This window comes from Chiloscyllium plagiosum, chromosome 12 (genome assembly GCF_004010195.1).
Source record: "Chiloscyllium plagiosum isolate BGI_BamShark_2017 chromosome 12, ASM401019v2, whole genome shotgun sequence".
In the NCBI taxonomy this organism is placed as follows: Eukaryota; Metazoa; Chordata; class Chondrichthyes; order Orectolobiformes; family Hemiscylliidae; genus Chiloscyllium; species Chiloscyllium plagiosum.
In genome coordinates, this window is record NC_057721.1 from 37,789,039 (window position 1) to 37,805,190 (window position 16,152).

The window sequence follows — 16,152 nt, forward strand, 5'->3', positions numbered from 1 at the left end:
ACCTCTCCACTCACCTGTGGCATGGGGACCCTCAGGTTAAACCATCACCAGTCATCTTTATCTGATGAGATTGTAGTAATTTGGCCCTCTGAGATTATGGGACTTTACCTTAAATATCCTATAAAATCATAAATTTAGGAAGTTAGTGTCATAATAACATCATTGTCAATAAATATTAGATGCATTTGGCTATATGGTGTAAAGCCTCACTTTAATACTTGAGAACTTTAAGCCATAGTTTCAGAGGAGCAGCAAGATTGTCTTGCCTTTTTTTACAGGTGTGAAAGAGCGCCACATTTCTGCCAGGACATTCCGATCAGAAATGTGGTGTATATCTTAATTGCAACTGTGCCCTCATAGTGCAGGATAGTCAGGAAAAAGTATTTCATGGCACTTATTGCTATAATCTGCAATTGAAATATCCAGCAGCCCAGACAGCCCTATGAAAGTGAAGTCACTGAGAGACACAGTAGTGAAGAAAGCATTTTGATATGCTTGCCTTTATTCGGCAGTGCATTGTGTCAGGAATACAGGACTTTGGTTAGGCCACTATTGGAATACTGCATTCACTTCGGGTCTCCCTGCTATTGGAAAGATGTTGTTAAACTTGAAATGGTACAGAAAAGATTTACAAGGATGTTGCTGGTGTTGGAGGGCTTGAACTATAGGGAGAAGCTGAATCGGCTGGGGCTGTTTTTGCTGAAGTCAGAGGTTGAAGAGTAACCTTATAGAGGTTTACAAAATCATGAGGGGCATGGATAGGGTGAATAGCCAAGGTCTTTTTCCTGGAGTAGGGGAGTTCAGAACTAGAGGGCACAGGTTTACAGTGACAGGGGAAAGAATTAAGAAGAGACCTAAGGGGCAACCTTTTCATGAAGAAGGTGGTGTGTCTGGAATGAGCTGCCAGAAGAAGTGGTGAAAGCCAGTACAATTATAGGCATCTGGATGGCCATATGAATAGGAAAGGTTTAGAGGTACAGGTACATGGGCCAAATGCTGTCAGTGGGACTAGATTAATTTAGGTCATCGCGGATGAGTTGGACCGAAGGGTCTGTTTCAGTGCTGTAAGCTCTATGACAGCTCCTGTGAAACAGTGAATACATAAGATAGTATGTGTTTAGTGTGCAAGATGAGTAGAAAAGGAAATTGACAAGGTGCTTAGTGAGCCACAATGGCGTTTGTTCTAGGGTAGAAACTGGGAAGGATGGCACATTGAGTGATAAGGTAGATCAAGCTGAGCTGGAGAAATGTCATCTGACATGGAGAGGGGATTGTCATGTCTGGGTGGGATTCTCTTTTGGAAGGAAGATGTAGATGTGATGGGCCAAATGGCCTACTCCCATACTGTAGGGATTCTATGAAGATAGATGAACTTGAGATAAATGGGCTTTAGATAATCATCGTAATAAAGACATAGTTACGAGGCCAAGGTTGGGAAAAAAAATCGATGATCCACAACATTGGAAAAGACAGACAAAAGGCACCTGAGGGGGTTAATGGTCTAATAACAAAGGATGACATATGGACAGCGGTACAAAGGTGTCTTGGCTGGGAAGATCACATAGCAATATCGATAGAAATTAGGAATAAGAAGGGTCAGCAAATGCAGTTGGGAGTTGTTTATAGGCCTATTTACTGTAGTTATGCCACTAGCCAGAGCATTCAATAAGCAGTAATTGGAGCTTATCATAAAGGCAATGTGAAAATAACATAATAACCTTCAAGTAGACAACCAAATCAAATAGGCAAAGGTAAAATGGGAGATAAATTTATTGAATACTTAAATGACAGCTTAAGCATTCATTGAAGAATACATTGTTATAATGAGATAGAATTAATTCATAATTTCATAGCAAAAGATCATCTGGGAGAAGGTGATCATGATACAACTCAATTCCATGTTAGTCTGAAAACAAAAAAGTGCACCCTGATATAAATGAGCCCCAAGTGAGAACCTTAAACTGAAGCAATGCCAACTGCATTTCTGCAGGGAACTGGATAAAAGAAAATTGGATAAGTCTGCCTTTACCAAAAATAAGTGTGCAGGTCATGGTGAAAGAGAAGGTAATTCAGCTACCTAAATTTGAATTCAATAAAATCTGGAATAGACAGTTGGCCCTAATGATGACCATGTAACCACTGGCAATTGTTGTAAATACTATCTGGTTCACTAGCATCTTTAGGGAAGGAAATCTACTGTCCTTACCTGATCTGGCCCAGAGAAATGTGATTGGTTCTTAACTGCCTCTGGGCAATTAAGGTTGGACAGTAAATGTTGGCCTAGTCAGTGTTGCCCACATCCTGTGAATGAACAGTTCAGAATGCTTCCAAGCATGTTATTATTAGGTTAACTATTTGAGATTTTATGGAATTCAAATTTCATCTTCTGGCATGTGTGGGATTGGAATCAATGTCCTCAGAACATTGGCCTGGGCTGCTGGATGGCTACTGCAATGACATTACCAATACGCCACCACTTCAAATAAACATTGTCTCCCAGAGACAGAGTCCAAACAAATTATCACTGAGATTTTTACAGACATGTATTCTATGGCTGTCCTCACAGTAAAAGGCCATTATACTGCATACCATGGATAAAGTGTAATAAGTGTAAGGAATAGGCTGTGACTAGTGGAGTGCTTCAGTAATCAGTGCTGATTCCCCAATCATTTACAATCTATGTTAATGACATAAATGAAGAGATCTCAAGTAATGAATGTATGTATCCTGGTTTGCTGATGATTCACAGCTTGTTGAGAATGTAGATATGATCAGCCTGTACTGAATGTTATGATACATCTCCGAGAAATTGAGATTAGAATCTGGATCTTCTGGCTCAGAGCTAAGGACACTACCACTGCACCAGAAAAGCCTTATCATTAGGAATGCAAGCTTACAAAGACAACACAAAGAGGTTTCGAAGAGCTAAAGACAGGTTAAATTAGAGGGGAGGAGAAAGTGAGGACTGCAGATGCTGGTGGTCAGAGTCAAGAGTGTGGTGCTAGAAAAGCACAGCAAGCCAGGTAGCATCCAAGGAGCAGGAGAATCAACATTTCAGGCATAAGCACTTCTTCAGGAATCATTCCTGGTGAAGGCCTTATGCCCAAAAAGTTGATTCTGCTGCTCCTCGGATGCTGCCTGGCCTGCTGCGCTTTTCCAGCACTACACTTTTCGACCCTAAATGAGAGGCTTGCAAGATGACCGGTAGGTACACAGGAGAGTTGTAAGGTTATTCACGTTGGTAATCAGAATAGAAAAACAATATTTCAGAGAAAGTTTTAAATGTTCATGTTCAGAGCAACTTGGGTCTCCAACTCAGTAGCAAGCAATTAGGAAAGCACATGACGTGTTGGTTTTTATTGCAAAGAGTTCGGTGTACAAAAACAAGGGAGTTAATTGTACAGATTTTCAGTCAGACCAGGCCAGTAGCACATACAGTTTTGGTGTTCATTTGTAAGGGCAATGTACATTTGTCCAGGGAGGTGGTACAGAAACGATTCACTAATTTGGTTCCTAGGTTGAGAAGTATGATTTGAGATGAGAGATAAAGTGAATTGCCCCAGACACTAATTTAGAAGAAAGAGAGAGGATCTTATTGAAAAGGTTCTGAAGGTCTTTAACAAGATGGACACTGAGCAGTTGTTTCCCGTGGATGGGGAATCTAGAACACAAGTGGAGCCTTTAAATAAACAGCTGATAATTTAGGATCAAAACATAGATAAATTCCTTCATTCAGACGGTTGAAAATCTTCTGAAATTCTCTACCCAGAGGGTTGTGGATTCTCCATCATGGGCAGGGGGAGTTAATGCAGTACAGTCATGATCATTTTGATTGCCAGAACAGGTTGAGAAGGTCTCATGATCTACTTGTGCACCTATTTCTTCTGTTCTTATAAAACGTCACATCACAGATCAATTACCCGATAGACTATTATGCAGTCCCACTGACTTTAATTGAATATGAAAACTGGGTGCTTATTCTGGTAGTTGATCCATGTCACCAACTGTGTTAAAATCTGCTGCAATGTGTTCTTTTGATAGAGTGTAGCGACATGTTCAATTTGTAAGATCTGATTGATAAAATGAGTGAGTTATTTAAAAAGATGACTGCAATTCAAATTAGAGAATGGACATGTGTCTTTATTTGAGAAAGACCAGTTAACAGTCTGCAGACATTGTGATTCTAGTATGTTTTGATCCTGGACAGTTAGTTTTTCCTCCATTAGGCATAAAAATTTCAAATGCAAAATTGCAAGGGAATGCATTAATTTATTTTTTTATGTTGGAGATTTTTGTTTTAATGTGGGTCTTACATGTATTCCCTTTACTCCAGAACTTGATAGCCTCTTCTTTAATGCTGAAATATCCAGCTTAGCTTATGTATGACTGATTCTATACTTGTGAATAAATCATTGAAGTTGGCTGATCAAGTTGAGAGTGGTTAATAACATGTTTGGCATCCTGGCCTTTATCAATTGGAGCATAGAGGACAAAAACAAAAACGTGATGTAAACTTGTATAAAACTGCAGTTCAAACTCAACTAGAGTATTGCATCCAGCTCTGAGCACCACTCTTTTGAAGCCACTGAAGAGGGGGTGCAAAAGGTTATCAACAATACATCCAGGAAAGAATAACATCAGTTATGTAGACAGATTGGAGAAATTGGAGCTGTCCTGTTTGGAGAGGAGAGGAATGAGGGGGAGATTTGATAGGAGGGTTATGGGTAGAGTAGACAAGGAGAATCTGTTTTCATTGTTAAAATGATCAAGAACCAGCAGGCATAGATTTAAGGTAAATGACAAAAATAGAATAGTGTCATGAGACAAAGTGAGTGGTCAGGATCTGACATGAACTCCCCAAGAATGTGGGCGGCACGGTGGCACAGTGGCTAGCACTGCTGCCTCACAGCGCCAGAGACCCGGGTTCAATTCCCGCCTCAGGCGACTGACTGTGTGGAGTTTGCACGTTCTCCCCGTGTCTGCGTGGGTTTCCTCCGGGTGCTCCGGTTTCCTCCCACAGTCCAAAGATGTGCAGGTCAGGTGAATTGGCCATGCTAAATTGCCCGTAGTGTTTGGTAAGGGGTAAATGTAGGGATATGGGTGGGTTGCGCTTCGGCGGGGCGGTGTGGACTTGTTGGGCCGAAGGGCCTGTTTCCACACTAAGTAATCTAATCTAATCTAATCTAATCTAATCTAATCTCAATGTGGTGAAGCAGGATCTACTGAGGCATTCAAGAGGGAGTTGTTTGATGAGGTGAAAAAGAAGAAGAATTTGCAGGGCTCTAAGGAGAGGGAAAGAGAGTAGAACGAAGTGAATTGCTCTTCTAAGAATCAACACAGAACAAAACTAGTCAAATGGCTTTCATGTGTGTTGTATTCATTCCATAATTTTATGTAGCAAAAAAACAGCATTAGTGATAAGGCTTGAAGACACATTATTAGATGAATATTTCAATATGATTCAGTCATTGATTATATTCATGCCTGAGATTATGAAATCTTGGACTCTATGGCCATTAAAGGGCTAATTGGAGAGGTATTGAAATTGGGACACAAAATGAATTGGAAGTTGGGGATTAACCATGATCTTGTTGAATGGACGAACAGGCCTAGTCCAGCTCCTATGTCTTGTGTTAATGGCTACTAAATTCGTTTGCAATATATTATCCAAACAAATGCATAGAGTAGGCTTTTGCTATAAATTAAGTCATTTTTTACAATTATTCTTGCAGTACGTCATTAGTCACTCACAACTGGAGACAAGAACTCTACAGCTGTCAGTCTGGCATTATGACAGGTTTGGACGGAACAGTTTCCTGGGTGAAGTGGAGATACCATTTGATTCATGGGATTTGGAAAATAACATTGAGGATTGGTTTCCGCTGCAGCCAAAGGTGAGGTTTGAAATACAAGATTACATGAAAAGGTCACCATTCTATACTGTAAGAAAAATCAGGAGGAATAATTGCCTCTGGCCAATAGGCAGGTTTTAGAAGTAAGTTGTTAAAGCTCTAGGATCTGCTCACTCACCTGCATCTCAACCACAATGATGCATTTTGTCAAGTCTCCCAATAGGAGAGTACAGATTTTAATACCAATAAAGGTTCTGCAGTTTAAATTGTATAGGAATTCCTCTCGTAATCAATATTCATTAAGAATTCATGAAATGATAATCAAAGTGTTCAGCTGCAAAAAACTTCAAAGGATTTACTGAGGATTATATTATTTTGAATAACAATGATTGTCCTTATTCTTCACTTCTGTCCTTCATAAGACACTCCTACTCAGACAGTATTAGAACACTCCAGTACCCCACCTACATAGGGATTATTGAAGAATTCTAATCTTAACTGAATATCTGTATATATATTGCCCAATAACATCAATGTACCATTAATTTGAAATGGAAACTGTGTTTTTCTGTCTGCAAGTATGTTCATGTAGTTTTAGTTGAGTAAGATATTCTGGAGAATCCAATATGTTTTGCATATACTTAGGCTGAGAGTTCCAGAATTCCCTGATTAACACTTTTCATAATTAGTCAGAGTGTGGTGCTGGAGAAACACAGCCAGTCAGACAACTTTCGAGGAGCAGGAGAATTTATCAGGAATCCGGCAAATGCTCAAAATGTTGATTCTCCTGCTCCTCGGATGCTGCCTTACTGGCTGTGCTTTTCCAGCACCACACCGTTCAACTCTGATTTCCAGCATCTGCTGTCCTCACTTTCTCCTAGTTAATACAGATAATACCACATAACTGAGCAGAAACAAACGATCACCATTCTAAAATTAACAATCATTAACATGATTAAAATAGTGATTAATGCAAAGTAATAATTACGCATAGTTGATTAAAACATTGAAACATTTTGTCTGGTATCCTTTACCTCAAGGAGCACAAACTCAATGAGGAAACAGAACACAGTTCATTTTGATCATAATGGATTGTCTCATACTGACAAGTGTAATATTATTCTGTACACTAGATCTCTTCCCCCCAGTAATTTGCCTTTGTTCCAACCTCCTATGAGAAATACCTATGGTGATTTAAATACAAATTAGAAGCAATTTGATTCTGTGAGATGAAACACTGCCCCCCCCCCCACCCCCCACCACCCCACCAATGACCCAGAATTGTCATTACTTGTCCCATTGACAAATGTTGAACCATTGTGAGGCAGACAGTAAACAGCAGGGATTTCTTACAGTAACATGGTGAGCAGCACACTGACTCGAGGATGTAAGGATCTATTACTGCTATCCTCCAGATCACATTGTAGATACATGAAATATATAATCCAACATAGATGGGTGGGGAAGGGTGAGACGGAGTTCACAGAACTGTCAATTTATCGTTCTGTAACTTATTTATAGGGTAAATATCAAACTATGGCTACTTGAGGCGCTATTTTCACAATTGCACTAATAGAGTCATACAGCACGGAAACGGATCCTTCTGTCCAACTCATCCACACCAATCAGAAATCCCAATCTGACCTCGTTCCATTTGCCAGCATTAGGTCCATATCTCTCTACTCCCTTTCCTATTCATACACCCATCCAGATGCTTTTCAACGTTGTGAGTGCATCCTCCTCCATGACCCTCTGGCAGCTCGTTCCATATTTGCACCTCCCTCTGTGTAAAAATGTTACCCTGCACCTTCTTTTTAAATCTTTCCTTCTCACCTTAAAGCTATGCCCTCTAGTTGTAGACTGCCCCAGCCTAGGAAAAAGACCTTGGCTCTTCATCCGATTCATATCGCTCATGATTTTTTGTAAACTTCTGAGGTCACCCCTCAGTCTCTGACATTCGAGGGAAAAAAGGCCCAGGCTGTTCAGCCTTTTCCTATAGCTCAAATTCTCCAATTCTGGCAACAACATCCTTCCTGTAGAAGGGTGACCAGAATTGTTTGCCGTATTCTAATAGTGGCCTCACCAACGTCCGTTCAGCTACAACATGATGTCCCAACTCCTGTACTCATTGTTCCAAACATTGAAGGCAAGCATACAAAACACCTTCTTCACCACTCTGTTTGCACGCGATTCCACTTTCAAGGAGCAATTCACCTGTATCCTTAGGTCTCTGTTCAGCAATACTCGGCAGGCCCTACCTTTAACTGTATAAGTCCTGCCCTATTTTGCTTCAAAGTGCAACACCTCACATTTATCAAAATTAAAGTCTATCTGCCTCTTCTCAGTCCATTTGTACATCTGATTAAGGTCCCATTGTACTCAAAGGTAATTTTCTTCACCGACCACTACACACCAATGTTGGTGTCATCCATGAGCTTACTAACCACACCTTCTATATTCACATCATCATCATTTATTTAAATGACAAAAAGTAGTGGGCCCAGCATTGATACTTGAGGCACACTGCTGAAGTGCTAAATTGAAATAAATTGACATGAAGTTTTGGGAGGTTCTGGTACAATGACAAACGGGCTCTCTGAAAGACCCATTAGTTTTCAGAAACAATATAATTTTCATTAAAAAAAGCATATGTCAAATAATCCAAAATGTTACATTGCTTCAACTAGCATCACAAAATCTAGATTACCGGTGGATGTTAATCTAATTTTTACAGAGGCCTATGTCCTTTGCTTGCTTGTAGGTGGAGGCCCCTGTAGATAATGTTCTACAGTATAAAGGAGAATTGACAGTTTCTTTGCGCTATGTCCCATTTGGTCAGACATTAACTGTTCCAAGAGAACATGGAAGAGGTGAGTGGTTTTATATGCATAACGCTGCTCTAGGCAGGGTATTGAGTTTTGATTGGTGTCAACGCATAAATAGAGAGTGCGTAGAAGTACTGAGGATATACTTGATTATCAGAGCTCTCAAGTTGTTTTTATAATTCCGGAAACCCATGTATGCGATTCCTACACCACAGCCACTACCTGTGTGTAAACTGAAGACCCTTTTCATCTGATCTTAGTAAATCCCAGCAGTTTTCCATTGAATACATAGCTGGCTCTATGAAACCTGCTATAACAAGAACTTGTGGTAAGGCAAAGATTTTGTGCATTGCAAGATTAGCTCGTACTACTGAACTCAAAAATAAATTCCACAACGAAGTTATAAAGTGTTCACTACCTACCAATGTTGGTTGAGAAATCTATGAGTAAGAGCAAGGACTTAAGGAACTGTTTGTGGCTACATTCAAAGTTAATTCTGACCAAATAGGAACAGAACCCACAAACAGGGCAAAAAAAAATTGCTGGCTCTCAGAGAATTATAGATGGCGGGTGGTTTGGGCAACTATCAAGGCCAAGAACTACGTTAAGCAAAATGAAAAACCAGGAAAAATATTGCATGTAGGACTTAAGAAATCTAAATTGTAAAAAGAATTGTCAAATACACACAGAATAATTTGTAAATTGTCAGGTCTGCTTGGCCGATGAGGGGTGTATTTTGGGTCCCAGAGTGCAAGTATACCTGGGGAGATGCTAATGGGACATGTGAGGTAAGTTTGGGATCAATTGAATAGTTGCTCAGGAGATAGACTATGTAGTTTACAGTCTTAGTTTTCCTGAATAGCCGTTTACGGAATTTAATTGGAACCCTCAATTCTCTACTTAAAAGTGAGACTGTTAGAGGGTTCCAGGCATAGATTGAAGATTCTATTGTGCAATTTCCCAAACAATTCTTTCAGAGTCTGCTATGCGGATCCTATGGGATCCTCAATGTACAACTCCCATCTACACTGGAATAAAAACATCAGCTAATACCAATCTTGAAACATACACAAGACATTTCATTAGAGAACCTCCAGTAAGGACATTTTACTGCTCTTTTGTGTACTTCTATCTTTCTAGATAAGATAGCAAGATAATATACAACCAATCAAAACATTCTGAATGCTCAGACAGCCAGGGACTATTCATAAACGTCATTATGTAATCTCCAGTCAATTTGAAATCAGAGTAACAACGTTTGCCCTGCAGATGTTTACTTTGCTGTGATGACACTTATTGTGTGACAACAGTAATTCAAAGGTGTGAGAATAATGTATCATCTCTCTTTTTCTGATGACTTGGAGATATTGTGTTTGCAAAGAAATATATAGTGCAATTCAGAGCATTTAACAGTAAAGTGTTACCGTTTACAAGCAGACTACTTTATTGCTGCAGTAATTACTTGAATAGTAGCTTAAAAAGAATTAACACTTTTGTCATTCCACACAGCTAAAAGAAATTTAATTCGAGGAAAGAAAGACCCTGCCCAGACATCTAATAGTGGAGTACTGCAGGTGCTCATTAAGGAAGCAAAAAATTTAACAGCTGTAAAAACAGGAGGCGTTTCAGATACCTTTGTAAAAGGGTAAGTTTAGGAAATATTGCATATTACATCTCTTAAGTCATCACATCATTGAAGAATTTGTATCTAAAAATAGGAACAAGTAGGCATCAATGGAGCAGAAAACTCAAAAAAGGATCATGCCGTAAGTGAAATAGGGATTGATAGGAAGGGTGAGGCGAGTAACAAATTAAAAATATTATATATGAATGCACGAAGCATTAGAAATAAGGTGGGTGAGCTTGAGGCTCATTTGGAAATTGGCAGTTACGACATTGTGGGGATAACTGAGACGTGGCTTCAAGTGGACAGGGCCTGGAAAATGAATATTCAAAGCTACACGTGCTATCGTAAGGACAGACTGACGAGCAGAGGGGATGGGGTGGTCCTGTTGGTAAGGAATGATATTCAGTCCCTTGCGCGGGGAGACCTAGAATCAGGAGATGTAGAGACAGTATGGATAGAACTGAGAAATTGTAAGGGTAGAAAGACCCTAATGGGAGTTAACTACAGGCCCCCAAACAGTAGCCTGGATGTAGTGTGTAAGTTGAATAAGGAGCTGAATTGGCCTGTCGCAAAGGTATTACTACAGTTGTTATGGGGGATTTCAACATTCAGGTAGATTGGGAGAATCAGGATGGTACTGGACCTCTAGAAAGGGAGTTTGTGGAGTGCCTGAGATGGATTCTTAGAACAGCTTGTGCTGGAGCCTACCAGGGAGAAAGCAATTCTGGATCTGGTGTTGTGCAATGAACCGAATATGATCAGGGACCTCGAAGTAAAGGAGCCATTAGGAGGTAGTGACCACAATACAATAAGCTTTAATCTGCAGTTTGAAAGGGAGAGGGTAGAATCGGAAGTGACAATATTTCAGTTGAATAAGGGGAACTATTGAGCTATGAGGGAGGAGCTGGCCAAAGTTCAATGGTGCAATACCCTAGCAGGGATGGCAGTGGAACAAAAATGGCAGGTGCAGGATCAGTTCATTTCAAAAAGGAAGAAAGATCCTAAGGGGAGGCAGGGGTGGCTGTGACTGACGAGGGAAGTTAAGGACCATATAAAGACAAAAAGGAAAAAGTATAACATAGCAAAGATGAGTGGGAAATCAGAGGACTGGGAAACTTTTAAAGAACAACAGAGGATGACTATAAAGGAAATACACAAAGGAAAATAAGGTACAAAGGTAAACTGGCCAAAAATATAATGAGGATAGTAAAGGCTTTTTTAGTTATGTGAAAAGCAAAAAAATGGTTAAGACTAAAATTGGGCCCTTGAAGACAGAAACAGATGAATTTATTATGGGGAACAAAGAAATGGCAGAAGAGTTGAATTGGTATTTTAAATCTGTCTTCACTGGGGACGACACAGGCAATCTCCCAAATGTAGTAGTGGCTGAAGGACCTGAACTGAAGGGAATTTATATTAGGCAGGAAATGGTGTTGGAGAGACTATTAAGGCTGATAAGTCCCCAGGACCTGATAAAAGCTAATTACTGCAGATGCTGGAATCTGAAACCAAAAGAGAAAATGCTGGAAACTCTCAGCAAGTCCGGCAGCATCTGTAAGGAGAGAAAAGAGCTGACGTTCCGAGTCTAACTGACTCTTTGTCAAAGCTTTGACAAAGGGTCAGTTAAAAGAGTCAGTTAGACTCGAAGCGAAAGCTCTTTTCTCTCCTTACAGATGCTGCCGGACCTACTGAGATTTTCTAACATTTTCTCCCCGGGACCTGATGGTCTGCGTCCCAGGGTACTGAAGGAGGTAGCTCTAGAAACCGTGGATGCATTGGTGATCATTTTCCAATGTTCTATAGATTCAGGATCAGTTCCTGCGGATTGGAGGGTGGCCAATGTTGTCCCACTTTTTAAGAAAGGAGGGAGAGAGAAAACAGAGAATTATAGACCAGTTAGTCTGACCTCAGTGGTGGGAAAAATGCTGGAGTCAATTATAAAGGATGAAATTACGACACATCTGGATAGCAGTAACAGGATAGGTCAGAGTCAGCATGAATTTATGAAGGGGAACTCATGCTTGTCCTCGGGAATTTTTTGAGGGTGTAACTCTGAAGATGGACAAGGGAGATCCAGTGGATGTAGAATACCTGGACTTTCAGAAAGCCTTTGATAAAGTCCCACATAGGAGGTTAGTGAGCAACATTAGGGCACATGGTATTAGGGGCAAAATACTGACATGGATTGAAAATTGGTTGGCTGACAGGAAACAAAGAGTAGTGATAAACGGCTCCCTTTCGGAATGGCAGGCAGTGACCAGTGGTGTGCCGCAGGGATCAGTGCTGGGACCCAGCTTTTTACAGTATACATTAATGACATAGATGAAGGCATTAAAAGTAATATTAGCAAATTTGCTGATGACACAAAGCTAGGTGGCAGGGTGAAATGTGAGGAGGATGTTAGGAGAATACAGGGTGACCTGGACAGGCTAGGTGAGTGGACGGATGTACGGCAGATGAAGTTTAATGTGGATAAATGTGTGGTTATCCACTTTAGTGGCAAGAACAGGAAGGCAGATTACTACCTAAATGGAGTCAAGTTAGGTAAAGGGGCAGTACAACGAGATCTAGGTGTTCTTGTACATTAGTCAATGAAAGCAAGCATGCAGGTACAGCAGGCGATGAAGAAAGCTAATAGCATGCTGGCCTTCATAACAAGAGGAATTGAGTATAGAAGTAAAGAGGTCCTTCTGCAGCTGTCCAGCTGGACAGAGACCGCACCTGGAATATTGTGCGCCAGTTTTGGTCTCCAAATTTGAGGAAAGACATTCTGGCTATTGAGGGAGTGCATCGTAGGTTCACGAGGTCAATTCCCGGAATGGCGGGACTATCTTATGCTGAAAGATTGGAGCGACTGGGCTTGTATACACTTGAGTTTAGAAGGCTGAGAGGGGATCTGATTGAGACATATACGATTATTAAAGTATTGGACACTGTGGAGGCAGGAAGCATGTTTCTGCTGATGGGTGAGTCCCGAACCAGAGGACACAGTTTAAAAATAAGGGGTAGGCTACTTAGAACAGAGTTGAGGAGAAACTTCTTCACCCAGAGAGTGGTGGGTGTATGGAATGCTCTGCCCCAGAAGACTGGGGAGGCCACGTCTCTGGATAATTTTAAGAAAGAGTTGGATAGAGCTCTTAAGGATAGTGGAATCAAGGGACATGGGGATAAGGCAGGAACAGGATACTGATTGAGGATGATCAGCCATGAGGGGCAGAATGGCCTACTCTACCTATTGTCAATTGTCTAATTTAAACTGATAAGCAAAAGAAGCAAGGGTGAAGTGAGAAAAATACCTTTACACTGAGCTAAAAATCACACAACACCAGATTATAGTCCCAACAGGTTTATTTGGAAGCACTAACTTTCGGAGCGCCACTCCTTCATCAGGTGCTTCCAATTAAACCTGTTAGACTATAACCTGGTGTTGTGTGATTTTTAACTTTTAACTAGTCCACCCTCGTCCAACACCGGCACCTCCAAGTCAATTTCACTGAGTGAGTAAGTAGGGTATGGAATGCATTGCCTGTAAGTGTGGTGGTGGCAAGCTTAATTGAGGCATTCAGTAGAACACTAGATGATTATTTGGATAAAAACAATATACAAGAATATGTGGATAAAGCAAGAGATTTACTCTAGGTATTAGTGTGTACTTAAACGAGCAGGTACGGGCACAATGGGGCAAATGGAATCCTGCTTCCCCATAACACTTTTTGGTATCATTGCAATAAGAAGATGTAAATAATTAGAGGAAACATTTTAGTAACAAAAAGTGGTTTGGCACATCTTATATATTCAAAATTAACAATGGAAATGCTAGATCATTACTGATATGAATATTTCTACTGTGCTAATTTATGCAGTCTATGTTGCCTGTAATGCAATTATAACAATAGTTTCTGATGATGGGAAGATATACTAAGCTTATGTAGAAAGCTCCTGTCAATGCTATTGTATGGCATATCAGCTGTTGTCTTATCAATTTTATTACATCTACAGAAATAAAGAATCCCTACAGTGTGGAAACAGGCCCTTCGGCCCAACAATTCCACACTGACCCTCCAAAGAGTAACCCACCAGACCCATTTCCCTACCCTATTATTCATATATTTACCCTGATCAATACACCTAACCTACACATCCCTGAACACTATGGAGGAAACCGGAACAAATCCACGCAGACATGGGGAGAATGTGCATACAGACAGTCGTCCGAGGCTGGAATCGAACCTGAGTCCCTGGCACTGTGAGGCAGCAGTGCTAACCACTGAGCCGTCATGCCACAAACATTTTGAAATAGCAGATATCACCACAGTATTGATAAGTCCAAATGCAAGAAGAATATGGAAGTTTTTTCTGTTCCTGAAGTAAAATGCTAACTTCTTGTTGCTTAATCGTTTTGTTTTAAATCAGATACTTGCTTCCTGACAACAACAAAGCTTCTAAGCACAAAACGCCGATCGTGAAAAAAAGTGTAAACCCCCAGTGGAACCATATCTTCACCTACAGCGGTTTACAACCAAATGATCTACAAAATGTCTCCTTAGAATTAACGGTCTGGGACAAGGAATCACTTTCCAGCAACGTTTTCCTAGGTGGCATCAGACTCGGATATGGCAATGGTAAATTTTTTTCTGTCTCCTGAGCATTTCATTGATGTTTCTTTCCAGAATAATCAACTTGCTCATTAACATAAAAAATATTCAAATAGAAAAAAGTCAATCTGAACTCAGATTTGAACCATGTAGAAATTTTAGCTATGGCATACAGCTGCAAATCCTGTTGAACTTATGTATGTTCTCATGAATATAATATATATGCGGAAACAAATTGAGTTACGAGATTTCTATCTCTGGAGCATAGAATATCATTTGACCGCTTCCTGCGCTGCCGGGCATCCTGCTTCATTCCAGATACAGCAGAGTGGGCATGGAAGTGTGTCTAGGCTGGCTCAGTTTGATCTGGTGCCAAGGTCGCCTGAGGTAGTTGGCTGGAAAAATGATGGCCTCCTCTACCTCACCCCATCCATGAACACATCCAGGTCCCTCTCCATAAGGCAAGTAGTGAGCTTTGCTTTCCTCTGGGCCATGTCTTCATTATGGAAACTCAGGCACCAGAGGAGTCTTCCCTGGTTTGCAGTGTTTGTAGCAGTTTGCAGCTGTGCTTGAAATGTGAAATCAGTGGCAGGAGTGTCAGAAAATCTCAAAAGTGCCAAGTACTTCCTCCTTTCCAGTCTCACAATTCCTATGAAAGGCACAAAAGAGCCTGTTTGCATAATTAATGAGGGGAGGAGCAGAAGATTGTGCAAGAAAAGTTGCTCTGAGCTGTGGTGAACCAGGCCAAGCACTGATCTCACCTCAACCAAACCAATGGAAAAAAATGGGAAAATTATAGCCATGACTTCCAATCAAACATCAGAGTCAACTCTCTATCTATAATGTTACTAAATTATCTCGTCCAGACTTCAGATTCCCTCCTTTTTTTTTTTAATAGATATTTTTATTGGAAATTTAACATTTTTACAAGTTTACAAAAATAAACAAAACTCTCAAGTACAAACATTGATATACAATTAAATCTTAAATAAATAATAACCAAAATTTAACAAAAGAAAAATACCAAGAGAAAAAAAACAAAACTCAACTAACTACTAATCTAACCTACAACTAACCAGAGTGTATATTTAAGTCACTTACATTATTCAAATAAGTCAAAGAGAAAAAAAACTGCGGATAACACAGAAATTGGTTAGTGAGATACATGCTCGGAATGTGTTAACATCAAATGTAACAAAACCCATATTCGTGCGGGATTCCTCTCCCAAGGGGCCCCGGACCAGCCAGGTTCG

The 16,152-nt window shown here is 40.4% G+C and overlaps 1 protein-coding gene across 5 annotated transcripts in view; it reads left to right on the plus strand.

Annotated features, from left to right (window-relative positions):
- The window catches only part of sytl5 (synaptotagmin-like 5), a 190,509-nt gene that overhangs the window by 166,118 nt on the left and 8,239 nt on the right, over window positions 1–16,152 (plus strand). For all 5 annotated transcript variants that reach the window (XM_043700827.1, XM_043700824.1, XM_043700828.1 and 2 more), the window contains 4 exons: window positions 5,733–5,894; window positions 8,614–8,722; window positions 10,187–10,322; window positions 14,718–14,926. In XM_043700827.1, the coding sequence (XP_043556762.1) occupies window positions 5,733–5,894; window positions 8,614–8,722; window positions 10,187–10,322; window positions 14,718–14,926 (616 nt within the window). The remainder of the gene's footprint in view (window positions 1–5,732; window positions 5,895–8,613; window positions 8,723–10,186; window positions 10,323–14,717; window positions 14,927–16,152) is intronic.